This window comes from Mus pahari, chromosome 3 (genome assembly GCF_900095145.1).
Source record: "Mus pahari chromosome 3, PAHARI_EIJ_v1.1, whole genome shotgun sequence".
NCBI lineage: Eukaryota > Metazoa > Chordata > Mammalia > Rodentia > Muridae > Mus > Mus pahari.
Window position 1 is genome coordinate 61,853,016 of NC_034592.1, and position 16,725 is coordinate 61,869,740.

General features: G+C 43.3%; 1 protein-coding gene across 1 annotated transcript in view; it reads left to right on the plus strand.

The window, feature by feature from the left end:
- Nucleotides 1-9,030: 9,030 nt before the first annotated feature.
- The window catches only part of Agps (alkylglycerone phosphate synthase), a 101,828-nt gene continuing 94,133 nt past the window's right edge, over nt 9,031-16,725 (plus strand). Inside the window, exon 1 of the mRNA XM_021192479.1 lies at nt 9,031-9,374. Coding sequence (XP_021048138.1) covers nt 9,091-9,374 — 284 coding nt within the window. The 5' untranslated portion in view covers nt 9,031-9,090. The remainder of the gene's footprint in view (nt 9,375-16,725) is intronic.

Sequence of the window (16,725 nt, forward strand, 5' to 3'; positions counted from 1 at the left end):
GGTTTCCTGCCTTTGCTTCTCCTAGGGACACTTCCCAGCCTCGGTCCTTGCTCTTCTTGGACACTGTCACTTGGCTCACTGTACTGATTGTTTGCTTCATATTTCTTCTAAGTTCTCTGCAGCCCTGCGCTGTAAGAATATATTACTGACCCCAGTTGAAAAACAGAAAAGTAAATGATGAAGGAAGGAAAAAAAAAAAAAAGCAACAGGCATTAAAAATGAGAATAGAAATTAAGACAATGAAGAAGTCAGCATGTACCTTTGGTTAAACAAACAAACAAACAAAAACAACAAATGTAGAATGTCAATATTTTTAAAAATACATTTCGAAAGCAGCTGCTTGTTGTGCTCTGACTCTGGGGGTCAGACTCTGAGGCTGGGTGCGGATACTGCACAGGCGGGTTACAGGTCACTTCCAACAACAATGTAAACAGCATTCACGTCTGAGCTTTGAAGGGTGTGGTTGTTTGTGGCTGGAGTAGTTACACTGAAGGGAAAACTTCTTAGACTCTGTGAGGGTAAATGTTAAGAGGGACACGAGGGGCACGTGAACCCCAGTACATGTGTACCCCAGTATGCTCACAGAAGCTTTCTTACAGCACAGCCAGAACAAAGTCAGCTTCCCTTTCAGGAAGGAAAAGACAGGAAGTGGTAAGTAGAGAGTAAGCAGGTGGCCAGTTTGATAGAATTAAGAAGGCAGATTACTTGCCTCTGCAAATTCTCCCAAATACAGACTAAGAATTTCTCAGAGTCTGCAGGCTTAAAAGCATGGAACATCTCTGTGGGATCTCAGTCATTACAGGTTCCTGGAGAGCAATGACTTGTTACAGCTTGGCTCTCTGTGTTAGTGCTGTCCTAGCTCACAAGGAACTGCCTCACCTCTTTGAAAAGAGGTTTTTAATCAATAGGAAAAACAATTTCCACTGGCATTAGGATCAAATCGACTGTCTTCGAGAATATTACTTGTCCCTGGTACTTGAATGTTGTTGGCCACAACACACTTCAGAGGAAGAGAGTGAGAGACCCGGAAGGATGGAGGTCAAATGCTGGGATCTGTGAATAAGGGATTTCCAAGACATGCTGTTTATAGCATTAGGAACTACTTTTGTAGTAACTGATCTCTTTAACTATTTACCGCGGATGTAAATGCAACAGTAGAAAGAACTTTATGAGTCTATAAAGTGGGAGAGAGTCTGATCATACAAGCTAACAAATCCTGCTTTATTACAAAAGTCGCACTGAGTTCAGCTGCCTCACAACAATAATGTTGCTGGTTATCCATGGACTGGGTCTCAAAGTTTGTAGGAATAAGTTTCAAAATTTGATTATGTGAAATTGAAAAAACCTCCATGTATCAATCAAAATATATTATGCCATTATGCCTTAAATATTTTTGACGTATTTGTTTTATTCAAGATGGAGATATATATATATATATATATATATATATATATATATATATATATATATATATATACCTCTTTTTTTTTTTTAATGGCAAAAAGAACACACAAAATTTGTTGCATGTCCGAGGCAGGGGAGAATTAGACTCTTACATAGTATTTCTTGTGACAATATCATTAATTGCTTTTGGAATGCGTTTTGCCTAGACCTTTCTCAGTGAATGCTTCACAGACATCTAAGTAAATATTTCGAGTTGTAGCTCTTGAGATGAGGTATAGAAACCCCTGTGAATTCTAGAAGTTGTTTGAGGGGGTCAGAGGAGGCATTATTAGCCTTTCTAACTCTCATTCTCTCATGAGTGCAAAGGGAGGTTTCCCAGAGGACACAGGTCGTGGGACACAAGTCGTGGGACACCCCCGCAGAGAATTCAGAAACAGATTGAGAAGCTCGTTAATCTTAGCTGTTCACTAAGTCAATACTGGTAAGACTTATAGAAACACAAAAGGAAGGAACATTCTTCTTATGCTTTTATTCTGGAAAATAGACCTTATTTTATTTTCATGTTTCTTTCTTTTTTCTTTTGGTTTTTCATGTTTCTTAGAGTATGTGTAAAGAAAAAGAAATATTCTGAATACTTTTCAGTTTTAATTTTTCTTTCTTTTTCTTTTTCAATTTTTTTATTTATTTAATGTATGAGTGCTCTGTTGCATATATATCTGCCTGCCTGAATAGAGAATCATATCTTCCTATAGATGGTTGTAAGCCACCATGTGGTTGCTGGGAATTGAGCTCATGACCTCTGGAAGAGCAGCCAGTGCTCTTAACCGCTGAGCCATCTCACCAGCCCCAGTTTTAATTTCTTATATGGTATATAGAAAGGTCCTTAGGGAGAAACAGCCTTCAGTAGAAAACTCCTTGAGGTTTGTGCTGGTTAGGTTTGTTGTTGTTGTTGTTGTCATTGAGTTTTTATTTTTGTTATTTTAAACTTTATTTTATATTTTATTTTTTATCAACTTGACCCAAACTGGAGTCACTAGGTAAGAGATAGCATCCGTTGAGGAGTTGCCTGTATCAGATTAGCCTATGGGTATGTCTGTCAAGCCTTTTCTTAGTTGTTGATTGATGTGGGAGAGCCAAGCTTAACTGTGGGAGGTGCCTTCCCAGAGAAGATGGCCCTGAGGCAGATAAGAAAGCAAACTGATCAAACCACAGGAGCAAGCCATTAGGCAGGACTCAGCGATGGTCTCCGCCTTAGCTCCTGCTTCCAGGTTTCAGCTTGAGTTCTTGCCCTGGCATCTCTTGACGATGGACTTGTAAGACATAATAAGTCTTTCCTTCCAAGTTACTTCTGATCACGGTGTATATCATGACAATAGGAAGCAAACAAGGACAAGGGTCTCAACTGTTGAGAGTGACATACTTTATGAGATTGGATACTTTATAAGGTATCCCAGTGGTCAAAAAGTTTTAAGATATGAACGGTCAACATTGTGGCATTGGGAGTGTTTTATTACAACACATTTTGTACACTTCCTTTGGAACACACTTTATGACTTACAATCCCACACTAACGTAGGTACTTAACAGAAATTTGTATATTCTCTCAGAGACATATACACGAATATTCACAATAATCTTAGTTGTATCAAACTGGAAGCACCTCACATATCCATTAGTTGTAGAACCAATTTCATGCATGCAATCATATAAGCAATTGCATTGAAGTAAAAGCAAAGCAAAGCCAGGCGAAAGTCACATGCCTGGTTGGTAAGCACCATAGAGAACAGCAAGGGGGTTCCTATCATAAAACCCAGGACAGTGGCTACCTTGCCAAGTAGGTGGGGGAAGCAAGCAGAGCGTTCATAGGAAAACTTTCTGGTTTGCTAGTAATATTTCTTGACCTATGGGGCAGTGCTTGGCAGTGCTTGGTTTGTGATAATTCATGCTTCCATTCTCCATTTTATATTTCACAATATAAAAGGCACAAATGCCTCTCTTTCTATGCTCAGAGTTACTGAGCATCCCTGAAGACCAGTAATGAAAATAAGCACAGAAAATATTGATATATGTTTTAGAAGTTAATCTTACCAGAATGTTCTAGTGCCTTCACTTAAAAGAAATGCTATAATTCAAGGTCAGGAGTTCTTCTTCCATGTATCAGGGTCTACCATTGTTTCTCTGTGTGTAGGTTTCTCTCCACTGGGTTCCAAGTTATCATTGAGGCTGGATGTCCCAGGACCCAAAGGAGTGGGTTCCCCTGAGATGGCTTTCCTAAATTTGAGGCTTTGTTTTCTGTGGTATCAGAAGCATCCCAGTGGACCAGGCTTCATGGGAAACACCCACTCCTCTTTGAAACATGAAATAAATTTCAGGTCACTATGCCTGGAACGTGCTTCTGTAAGGGGATTTTTTTGTAGTGGGGACTCATCATTGAGGTCACCTGCATCCAGCACTGTCACAGTGTTTTTATTCTCCACATAGATCCTGGCTCTTAACTAACCTGATTGTGTCACATAGGGGACACTCTTGTGTGTCACAGCCCTTTGTAGAAAATTATGTACATGTTTCACAACTGCTTGGCTACCTGTATATTTTCATTAGAGTATATGGACTCAAGTACATGTTAAATGGTTTTCCTACTGGCTCATCATTTTAGTTACATCACGGTTTTAATCATCCAGAATAAAGATTGTATTACTCTACTGGTGTTAAGTAATTTATAAATTTGGCCAGAGTTGACAAACTGAGGCATGTCTAGACTTTAACTTGAACAAGAATAAACTATTTTCTCTTAAAGCATACTGGTAGTATTACATTGAATGTTCCCAGTCAGGCTGTAACAGCTCATCTGAAAATGGATCTGAGGACCCTGCTGCTTGCAGAGCATTTTAGTAAAACACATGGTTGTAAACGGATGTGTGAGGTGGTATTTCAGCATTACTCTCGGGACACTTGGGCAGGTTGTGAGAAACGCTAATATGTCAAACATACGCACCTCAGATGTTCTCAGTAATTTACTGGTCCTCTTGTCCCTTTTTGTCCCTCCTAGTCTGATGAAAATGCCGATGGCTTTTCCCCGGATGAGCACAGTCATTTCAGAAGCAACGGTAAACCCGTTTTTCTTTGTAAACGTTTCAGAGACAGCCTGGAGAGCCGAGCTTCCCCTCACGATGGATGGAGATGTAACACTGACCTCTATGATCTTCTCAGCAGCGGCCTTGCAGCTTCCATGCAGTCCTTCTGCAGTAGTCACGTCCACAGAGCCTTGTTTAGGAGGAAATGGCTCTGGGCTGATGAGGTGATGGCTTAACAAAGGAGGGGCTTGCCTTCAAACCCAAAGACCTGGGTTTGATTCCCAGACCCCACGTGGCAAAAGGAGAAAACTAACCCCTACAAGTTGTTCCCAGTTGCCACAGGTGTACACATACAATAAAATATAATAAACATTTTTTTTTTTTAGGGTAAAGAAATGATTTCTCAGAAAGGTGGTAACTTCTGTGGGACTGGAATTCTTACTACAATTCTGATTCTTCTCATTCTCTGGACATCTTCCAAGTGCACATTATATGACAGGAACTTTTTATGGTTAGAAGCAAGGTGATTTACAAAGGTCTATCTGGTCTACAATGTGCCACAAGGTGTATCGATTTGTCTACATCTTTACATATAGCATTTGAGGGGTTAATACATACACATCCAGCATTAGGTCCGTCTGCAAAAACACAATTGCTTTTCCAGATACCCTTGACTGTGGTACAGGGAAAGCAGGGTTCACGTTTCTTGGCACGATTACATTAGCTGTCTGTGCCTGTACTGTCCAATGTGGTCACCATGAGGCACATCGTGACCATTTAAATTTAAATGAATTGAAATGTAAAATCTCAAAGCTGGACTTTGGTGATACCTGCCTATAACCCCGCATTTTAGGAGGTAGAGGACAGAGAATTGGGAGTTGAAGGCCATCCTTGACCTCACAGCAAGTTTGAGGCTAGCCTGGGCTACACACGAATCTGTCTCAACAAAACGACCCAGCACGCACGCACACACACACACACACACACACACACACAAATTCCCACCTACACCCCCATAAATCCTCAATGGTTTCAGTCATACTAGTCACATTTAAGTGTTGGAAACAGCGGTTTAGTTGTCAAGGATTGGACAGAACGGTTATAGAGCATTTTTACCATTGTGGAAGCACTGTTAGGGGTACCCTCTCCAGAGACATCCCCACTCGGCAGCTTTCGGACAGCTGGCAAGCTCAAGCCTTAGGGGCAGAAGAGCTGCAGATGGGTCCCAAAGAAGCAGAAACCCTTATCTGAACAAAAATTCCCTAGATGAAGGAAGCACTAGGCCATGTAGCTGGGACCAGAGAGGAACAGATTTTCTCCCAAGCTCCCCTTGGCAGAGACAGGGGAGGGGACCGGGCAGGTTTAATAGTGAACTTTTGGTTGGCTCGGGGTTCTTCCTTTTTTTTTTTCCATCGGGTTTGACAGCTCTTCCCTGATTGGTTTCATTTCCTTGCTTTATTTGCAAACCCAAATTCTGCCAGCCAGAGTCTAGTTGGTACCCTGTAAGTTCAGGCTAAAGCCCACAGAAGGCAGAGACTCCTGTTCTTCTCGGGGGAAGAGGCCTGAATGAAGACGTCAGGATCCAGTTTCCAGGCAGCTCACTCAGCAGACAAGAGAGACTACCTTTAGGAGTCACTGGAGGTGTTGGTCCCTGGCACCCAAGGCTTCTGCCCAGGACAGGGAGCAAAGTCCGCTCTGCCCCCAGGACTCAACCAATGGGTACAGGGAGTAGGGGCTGGGGGAGACTCTTTCATCCTCAGCCTCTGAGACACTGCAGCCGCAGACAGGAATTTACTCAAACAGCTGCTTCCAGCCTCCAAAAGCTGTAACATTCCCCAAAGTTGCCAAGTAGAGGTGGCACAGGCCTTTATTTCTAACATTGTAGGAGAGGCAGAGGCAGAGGCAGGTAGATCTTGTGAACTGGAGGACATCCTCATCTCATCCTGACTTGTAGGTCAGCCAAAGCTAACTCCTCAAGCCAAAGCAAGCAAGCAAACAGGCAGGCAGATAAGCAGGCAGGCAGGCAGGCAAGCAAGCAAGCGGGCAAGCAAGCAAGCATGCAGGCAAGCAAACAGGCAGGTAAGCAAACAGGCAGGTAAGCAGGCAAGTAGGCAAGTAGGCAAGCAGGCAAGCAGGCAGGCAGGCAGGCAGGCAGGCAGGCAGGCAGGCAGGCAGGCAGGCAGGCAGGCAGGCAGATAAGCAGGCAGATAAGCAGGCAGGCAGGCAGGCAGGCAAAATTCAAACAAAAACTCCAGACAAACCACAAAACATTTCTCAGAGCTTCTACGGCTCCCAGACAGCACCCTGCTGCGGAAGAGTTCAAACCTATTTTATTTAAGTCCTGTATGGTGATATTCAAACTGTTTTATCCTGTTTGAAGTTGTTAATCACAAACTGATAATAAAATACCTCCCGTTTGTACTCTTTGATTCTGTGGATACTATCCTTAGAGGAGGGTGACCAAGAACCAGGTAGAAGGCAAGGTGGTCTCTACTGGCCACTGCAGCACTATAGGAGGAGGAGGCAACCAAACATGAGTTACTAACTACACCATTTTCATCCGTGGCTCTAGCCTTTCCCCTAGATTCAAATATTCGAGCTCCTTATAAATTGAGTGTAAGTCTCAGTTACAATAGGACTTCTGTCTTCACAAAGTCTTTGGCCCTTTTGGAGGAAGAGACACGTGTAAATAAAAATTAAATAAAGACATGCATCATAAATGAAGAAAAGACATGCTTAGAGAAATAATGCACACGGAGAGAAAAGCGAAGGTGAAGTACCAGCTGTACGGAGGCAAAACGGCAGTAAAAGAAACTGAGGTTGATAGAACAAAATGGCGGTGAGGCTACTGGAACAAGGAAGCACAGGAGGAGGCAGGTGAGGACAGAGTTTCTGATTCATTTAAGGAAGCACAGGCGGATGAATATGCTCTTGCAAGGGCAAAGGATAATCTGCACTAGAGGCTATAGAACATCGAGACTCAATAACTGAGAAGTCGATTTTTCTCTGCAGCAACGTCACTGGTGACATCTGAATTTGCTGGACGGAGATAATGGAAGTAAAATATGAGGAAGTGGGAGAAATGTCTGGATTAACGGAGGGGACAGCGGCTAGGAAAAACCCTTAGCTCATTAATTCTTGGACTGAGTCACCTCCAACTTCTCTGGTGACTTTTTATCAAGATAATAGATATGATTGCATCTTTTTCTTCAGCTTGTGCAAGGCAGAATGGTCATTATGATTATGTGCACAGCACTGGAAGGCGAACTGAGGTTTACTTATTTATTTATTTTAAGTAAGACGCTACTTCTCTAGCAGAGAATGATGTCAAAGGATCTCTTTCTTCTGTTATGAAATGTTCAGGAATGTCCATCTGTTTTCTTAGTCATTCACCCAACCCCAGTCACACCCTGCAGGAGCAGGTTTGCCCTGGTGGGAGGGCGCTCACCTAAACAGAGCTCATGGACTTAAAAGTCAGAAGAGCAAAGAGAATTCAACAGAGACCTTAGGTAGATGCACAAAATAGATGTTACTAGGCCTTTACAGCTTTTATATTATCTGAAAAAAAAAATCAAGTATAAAAAGATGCTAAGCCCCTTCAGGGCTCAGGGATCTACACAGAAGAGGAGGAAAGATTCTAAGAGCTAGAGTTGATGGATGACTTTAAAGAAAGTGTCTTCCGGATACAACAGAACTAATTCACATATGAACTCACAGAAACTATGACAGCACGCAAAGGATCTACAGAGGAGCAAGTCAGATGGAGTCCTAGAGCTGAGAGGTTGAAGTGGACACAGCGTCCTACCATGAACCAAAAAGCTATCTGAAATTGGTACCCACCCGCAAAAGAAAGGTACTTGTCTCCTGTGGAGTCTCACTAAGTATATTAACCACACTTCAGAGTATAGGCCCCAAGCTTAGGAGTTGTTGGCTAACACAAAACAAACTCAATGGTATTTTTGCAGATAACACCTTTTCACGTAAACAAACAAACAAACCAAAAAAACAAAAAACAAAAAACAACCATTAGGTGTGGTTTTTATTCAGCCTGTGGGCAAGAAGGCTCAGTAGGTAAAGCTACTTGCCACGAAGTTTGACGACCCGAGTTCGGTGCCCTGGATCCACATGGTGGAAAGAGACTACTGGAAGTTGGCCTCTGACCTCCACATGAGTGCTAAGTGCAGTGCTAGACACCTAGAGACTGATGGGGCACTGGGTCTATCGCTTAAAGGATTGGTTTTGACCTAAGGGAAGTTCACCAGGCTTGGCTCCATTGCCAGATCAGCAGCACCACCGGCCCACTCACTATTCAGGCTCCTAGGCATCCGTTCCAGATAATAGCCTCCGGGCGCTCGGGCTACATCCAAGACGCCACACCCATAGGTTTGGCAACTGCGGGTGTGCTGTGTAGTTTGGCTCGCCTCCGGCCCCTTTCGGCCAATCCCGGCTCCGCTGGAACTCACCTGCTTTGCAGGTACGCCAGGATGGGGCGTGGCGAGGCGGGGAGGGGCGTGGCAAGGCTGCTGTGGGCGGGGACAGAGCCCGTTGAAGCTCCAGGCGCACGGCCCCTGCCTCCAGTCGCCGCGGTGACTGCCGGGATGCGCCGCAGCGAATGGTCGCGCGGGGCGCCGCTCTGAGTGACCTTTCACCCGCGCCCAGCGGCCTCGGGCGGCGGCACAAGGCGGAAGCCATGGCGGAGGCGGCGGGCGAGGCGGGCGCGAGCGAGCGGGACCCAGTCGTGGGCCGCGCGCGCCGGCGGCTGCGGGTTCTGTCGGGCCATCTGCTGGGCCGGCCCCAGGAGGCTCCGAGTACCAATGAGTGCAAAGCGCGGAGAGCCGGGGCGTCGCCCGCCGCCACTCCCGCCGCACCGGAGTCGGGCACCATCCCCAAGAAGCGGTGAGTAGCGGCCCGGGATGGAGCTGGCGGCGGGAGGCCGTGAGCGGCCTGGGCTGTGGGAGAGGAGAGCACGGGAGTGGGCAGGGAGTTGGCACGGTGGGCGGAAGGCATTCCGATCTCTGTGAGTCCATCAGCTTGCGGACTGGGAGTGGACCAGACACACAGGACTCTGTCGGAAAGGGGCGGGATGGCTTGGCCGGATTTTGGTGTCTCTTTTTGAAGGAAACACATTTCATGACCTAGTGGGGAAAAGGGTTTAAGCGGATCCCCTCTCTTGGGTTTTTGAGGCTGGAAATTCATTATCTTGGATCCGGTAGCAGGAGGGTTCTTAATCTACGACGAGGAGGTTTAAATTTGCACTAGATAATCAGATTTCTACGAATTCTCAAAAGCCTGGGTGCCGGCAAGCTGGAGTGGGATGGTGGTACTCTGGGGAGAGGTGTTGAGTGGTTTCTGTAGGGTTGCTTACCACTTCCTTGTGGTCATGGATTCTAACTTTAAGGGAGGAAGCCAGTGAGTGAGTGAGTGATGCAGTAGACTGCAAGCATTAGTGACTTAAGACTTTGGTATTCCAGCTACTGATCCTTTAAGAAGCTAAAAGACAAGAGTCTGAATGAGGAATGTTTGTAAAATCTTAAGACCATTAGAGAAGAATCTCTATCTCTGATGAAAGCTGTCGAGAGATGGTGTTTTCTGAGATGATCAGTTTGGAAAAACTTGGAGAATGAAAAAAAAAAAAAAAGATTTTGCTCACTTGAATGTGTACTTACAAAGTGCTGGAGATGGTGCTAGTTCCATTATTTCTAAGTTCCTAAGGTATTAGGTAGGTGTAGTACTCTTCCATTTTACAGATGAAGAAATTAGAAAAAAGATTAAGAAGTGTGCTGCAGGTAGCAGGTACCTGTGTTACAGTTTACACATCAAAAGCAAATCGAATGAACTGCTTCATTAATCCAACCCATGTAATTAAGTTCTCACCGCATACACGCTGTGCCAGAAATGCAGGGGTTCTGAAATGTGCTTCTCACTGTAGGGCACCAAAGTAATAATCAGTTTTAGCTGATAACTGAAACTCATGATCCTTTAACCCTAGTTTTGAGTATATGTATTTGTTAGGATAAAGGCTTTTCTGAGCCAGGGTTTTCTGTGTAAATCTTGAAGTCTGTAATGAAAACAGCCCTGGAAGGGGACAATGTTCATGGTAGATGAACAGAATGGTCACAGGTAAAGATTGTGGGGGACTAGAGAACTGCCAGTCTCAGGGGTGGCAATAAGCTGTGAGAATGACAGGGTGTGGACGGAAAGAACATCAGAGTTACTTTTCAGAAAGGACATACTGGAATGGAAATGAGGATTCGATTGGCACTGTAACGGCTGGAAACAAACCTAAGTTTGAATTCCATTAGGCTGTTTTACCCTGTAAACTTTCTGTCTCTCAGAGCTGTGTCCCCTCATTTTAAGAAAGATGTAGAGCCAGATGTGGTGGTGGGTGTAAGCCTTTAATCCCAGCACTTGGGAGGGAGAGGCTGGAGACTCTGTTTCAGAAAACAGAAACAAAACCAAACAAAAACAAGAAAACCCAAAGAACTAATCCCTGTTTTGCATTTTTGCTTTGGCAACAGAAAAATGCAGCAGAAAGATGTTCAGTGTACTGTCTCTTATACAAGCTCTCAACAAATAGCTGTAGTTGCTTGTGTCTGAAGACAGACAGTGGTTATGAATCTCATATCTTTAATTCATAATGCTGGGACTCGGAATTAAGGCATATGATACCATTTTAAGAATATGAGGAGGTACGTTTTCCGGAATTTGGTTATTTGGTGGTAGGAGAGGGTAAAGTTGAGAGTCACTTATAGCCTCTGGTTTTACTGATGTTATATTAGCTGTTTTGATGTTTAAGATTTTTAATTTTTCCTAATGGCTTCATACACATGACTTTTTTCATTTGCATGTATCTGTGTGATTAAACATTTATATGTGCACCCACATTATTAAATTAAGTAGGCAGGGCAGGTTTTCTTAAGACTGGGTTTAGTGGCCATTGCCTTCAGCATTTAGAGAAGAAATAGCAATGCTCTGATGTAATAGGTAAGACTACTTCTGTTTTTTTAGACAGGTTTTCTCTGTGTGACCCTGGCTACCCTGTAACTAGCTTTGTATATCAGGTTCACTTTGAACTCAGAGATCCACATCTGCCTCCGGAGTGCTTGGATTAAAGGCATGTGCTGCCAGGCTGGGTACGACTTCTTAAGGCTGAGGGTAACTGCTGTAAGTAGCGGTGATCATTGCATGGCTGTCAAAGAGTAGGGACAACTGCAGCCCACTTATGGTGGGAGGAAGCTCAGGGTTAACTGGGTAGAGGTAACATCTACACTGTAGAACTACTCTGAAGTTTTTTTTTTTTTTTTTTTCTATTTTTTTCTCTTTTCTTACTCTGAAGTTTAATCAAAATGCAATTCAGTGCAAAGTACACTACTGCCATGTATTAAGGGAACCATAAAACCATGTGTTAGATGAAGCATCAGATGTTTTCTTAGAGTGATCGTTCTATTTGATTATTGTTCATTGGGAAACCCAAGTCTTTCAATTCATGCTACTTAGCTGGGTCTCAACATCTACGGCAGCAAGAACCGAGCCTCCTAAAAGGAAGGCACATTTTGGAGCAAGGAGGAACTGAAGTACATACCAGCAAAGTTGATTATAGCTGTGCTCAGTGATTTTGGAATCTTTTGGTGATTTGCATGTTACTCCTCTTTCATTACTCTTGGTGGTGATATTGGTTACTGTCTTAGTCAGGGTTTCTATTCCTGCCCAAACATCACGACCAAGAAGCAAGTTGGGGAGGAAAGGGTATTCAGCGTATATTTCCATACTGCTGTTCATCACCAAAGGAAGTCAGGACTGGAACTCAAACAGGTCAGGAAGCAGGAGCTGATGCAGAGGCCATGGAGGGGTGTTACTTACTGGCTTGCTTCCCCTGGCTTGCTCAGCTTGATCTCTTATAGAACCCAAGACTACCAGCCCAGGGATGGCACCACCTACAATGGGCCAGGCCCTTTTCCCTTGATCACTATTTGAGAAGATGCCTTACAGCTGGATCTCATGGAGGCATTTCCTCAAGGGAGGCTCCTTTCTCTGTGATAACTCTAGCTTGTGTCAAGTTGACATACAAAACCAGTCAGTACAGTTATCATTGTTTTTTCTCATGATTGCATATACTTAAATTTATCATAAGCTTGGAGTAGTGACTTCTTAACACACCATGCTTTCAATCCTCTTACAGCATAGTCATGCTTATGCTTGGTTAGTGAATATTTGCAGATAAATTGCTTTATGACAAGGGCTGTACTAGGGTGATGGATGATAAAACCTGTAGGAACTCACATTCTAGGAAGAGAGGCTACAGTATAAGTTCCAGTAATTTGATTAGTGCCAGTGTAGATGAAGGTATGGATGCAGCACAAAGGAAAGAAAGAGTGGCATACTTTCTGGGGTTAGATGCTTCCTGAGGAAGAATTGAAAAACACTGTTGATACTTGGATGGGCAGATTGAATAATGAGGAAAGTTTGTTGTGGACAGCAAGGAACCATGGAAATGTAAGTTGTATTTAGGTGACAGGTGAGTGTTGGTAGAGATGGGAGTGGATGCAAAGAGGAAGGTGATGGTAGGCCTTGAGGGCTTGGCTTACAGATAAGCAGTCCATGCATTCATGGAAGTAGCATACAGCAGTGCACAAAGCTGTGCCCTTATGGAACAGGTGGAGACAGTGGACAGGTAATGATAGCATGTGAGGTGGTGAAAGACAGCTGAGGGGCTGCTTCGTGGAGGTGCCTGCACCCTAAGCTGGGCAGGGGCTGCTTTGACTGGGAATGGTCAGAAGTTGCTGGCACTGAGACTGAGGTGTAGTAAGGACATGGTATCATGCAAGCAAGGCAAGGGCTCCACTCCTGAGTTACAGCCCCAACCTACATATGTCATTCTTTAAAGATAATGTTATTTAAGACTGTGGGAGGCAGCTCAGTGGGTAAAAGGTGTGGCCACAAGGATGAAGACATGTTTTTGAGTCACAACATCCATGTAGAAGTCATATGTCCATTGCCAGGGTGGTGGAGACAGGTGGCTCACAGTAGCTTTCTGGCCAGAAAGCCTAACTTATTTGAGTTCCAGGCCAAAGAGAGATCCTGTCTTAGGGGTGGGGTGGGGGTATGGTGAACAGTTCCTGAAGGCCAACTTGGAGGTATTATTTCGCATATGTTACAACTTTGGTAAATGTTCTCCAGAAGAGAGAAAGCTAAGTTGACTTCTTGCAAATGCTTTTGAGGAAGGCAGCCCATGGGTTATTTGAACAAGCGACTTATGATAACGTTCATTTTTTTTTTTTTCGGAAAAATTGAAGCTTATTTTGGTAGCTATACCAAATGAAGTAGTATGGTATGAGTTCTCAGCTGGGAATTCTAGTGATGGTGCTAATAGGAATTTTAAATTGAGTTCGTTAACATCCAAGGGACCATTCTAAAGCATGTATACATTACATTATATTACATCATTTACAGCTCTGGGAAAAAGGTGGTAGTATATGTCCCTTACAGACAGTCAAGTAGAAGCTCAGATAATTTTGTTGGTCTAGTGGTAGGCAGTTGTGAAATGAATGAGATGGTATTTCAGCTCTGGCCTCATCTCTACCCATGCTGTTTCCCTGCTTATTATTTATTATTCCCATGGTATTTATTTCTGGGGTAAAGTTGTCAGGTTGCTTTCCTTGTGTGCTAAGCTTAAACCATTTGCGACAATAATAGTTGAAAACTGTGTCTTGTATTGAATGTGTTATTATGTTGTATTATTGATAAATTAGAAATATCCCATAAAAGCGAAATTCAAAATTTAGGAAGCTAACTTTCTGGATAGCATTTGAAATGTAAATAAAGAAAATAATAATAATAATAATTTAAAAAATGGAAAAAAATTTAGGAAGCTATAAAGTATGGTTTAAGAAGATAGGCTAGCTGATTCTAAGTTAGGAGTGAGCTTTGTTGCTGCCCTTATGGGAGAAGACAGTGTTGGTAATAAATGAGAAGGGGGGATGCAGGAGAACCGAGGTTAGGGGAGAAGAGGAGGGGTCTTAGACAGTTACTGCTTAGCTAGGCTGCTTGGTGTAGGAAACCTTGATGTGTTAGCCTTTGGTTTGCTCGTGACATTGACCAGGCCTTCTCCAAGTGTTCTGCATGTCCAGAGTGTCATGGAGCTGTCTACTCCAGGCTCACTGAGTAAGACTCTGGGAGGGGATGCAGGGATCTGCTTTCAGGCTACAGAGGAATGGAATGCTGTTGTAGTCCCATGAGATACTGTATAGAAGAACTTTGAAAGCAGATATTCTTTATTTTCTTATAATTGAAAAGATTTCTGCTATTTGTGTGATTAGTATGTTAATTTCAACCCTAAATTAAATCAGAGGATCTTGAGTGGAGTTCACCCGTGAGCAGCACAACACCTGCTCTCTGTCTTCTCTTTATTTGTTGGGTTTTTCAGGATAATGTCTTTCCTAGTGTCCAGGGTCAGCTGAGTGAGATGGTACAAGACACAATGGAAATAAAACTGTTGGCTGGAGAAGTTGTTTAACAGTAAAGAGCATTTACTGCTCTTGCTGAGGACCTGAGTTTGGTCCTCACTACCCTCAAGGTGTAGTTCACAACTATCTTTTACAACTAAAGTTTAAGGGGATTTTACATCCTCTTCTGGCTTCTGAGAGCACCAGGCAGGTATGCAGTACACATAATAAATGCAGGCAAAACACTTTTACACATAAAACAAAAATTAAAAAGAAAAAAAGAAAAATGTCATCTATTATAGATAGGCCATGGCTAATGTTTACCCTGAATTAGATGGATCATGTAATAGGCAGTGTTAGACTTCAGGCGTCCTCTGAGGGGAGATAGCTCTAGGGAGCTAAGAGGAGAGAATATTAAAGAGAGAAAGATGGACCCAGGTGCTTGTGCTTTGTCTAAGACGTCACTGAGTACCCTGATCACCTCTGTCAGAGAAAGGGTGAGCGCGAGACTTGGGGCAGACCTCCACACTTGTGTTGAAGTCTTCTAGGGCTAGAAACAGGAGCTGTGGACTGGAGGTAGGGCTGAAGTGTTTCTGAGGAATTGAGAGAAACAGGTTAAAGAAGCTACCTAGAACCTGAACACCAGTCTTCATTTTTTGTTGCCATGTGCTGCTGTCACCATTGCTGTTGCAGTCACACAGAACCTTTGACAGGCCGCTTATGACTGGAGAATCTGTCTCAATCAGTCCTTTTAGGCCCATTTCTCATTCTTTGATACAATAATGTACTGTAGTTACATACCATACATTCTATAACTGGATCATCCTTTCTTCTTCCTTGATGTTTGTTTTCCTCCAGATGCAATGCATATTGTTTGGTGTAGCACAGATAATGTGGGAATGGTATATGGATCAAAAACTTATTTGAATTGTTCTAAATATATACATGTATATGTGTGTTCATGTGTGTATGCCTGTGTGCACACATACATAGGAGGCCTGATGTTGATATTGGTATCTCTCTTGTTTGTTCCCTACCTTATTTATTTAAAAAAATTTAATATGTACATATATGTGTCTTGAGTGGGGTTTGTGCTCATGAGTACAGTGTCTAGGGAGGTCAGAAGAGGGTATCTGATTCCCTGGAACTGATGTTACTGGCATTTGTGAACTACCTGATATAGATGCTTGGAATCGAACTTGGGTGATCCACAAGTGAAGTGCAGACTTAACTGCTGAGCTATGTCTCCAGCACTATATTTCCTTTTTAAAAAGGTGAATTGATTTTTTTTTTTAACATATGTGTAGGTCTCCAGGCTCTACACTTCCTTTTTATAAAGGCCAGAAGAGCACATTGGAGTGTGGGTTCTGGGAATTGAACCTAGGTCCTTTGCAAGAGCACTAAGTGCTTTTAGCTGCTGAGCCACATCCCAGTCCCTACTTTATTTATTGAGATGGGGCCTCTCACTGAACATTGGATCTTGCCAATTCCTGTAGTTATACTACCTAACTTGGTTTTGGAGTCCGCTGATTTTGTGCCGTAAGTGCTATGGTTATGTCTTGCTTTCCCAACTCTTTTATGTGGGGTCTGGGGATCCGAACTTCAGTCCTTACTCTTGTACAGCAAGCACTTTTATCCACTGAACTATCTTCCCAGCCTGGTGTCCACTTTATATGAGTGAGCATGTGTGCGGGTAGCAAGCATGTAAGGTCAGAGGTCAGTGTCAGGTATCCTCTTCAGTCATTCTTTTGCTTACCTTATTTTTTCAGACAGAGTTTCTTTTGGAAGTTTACAGGTTCATGTAA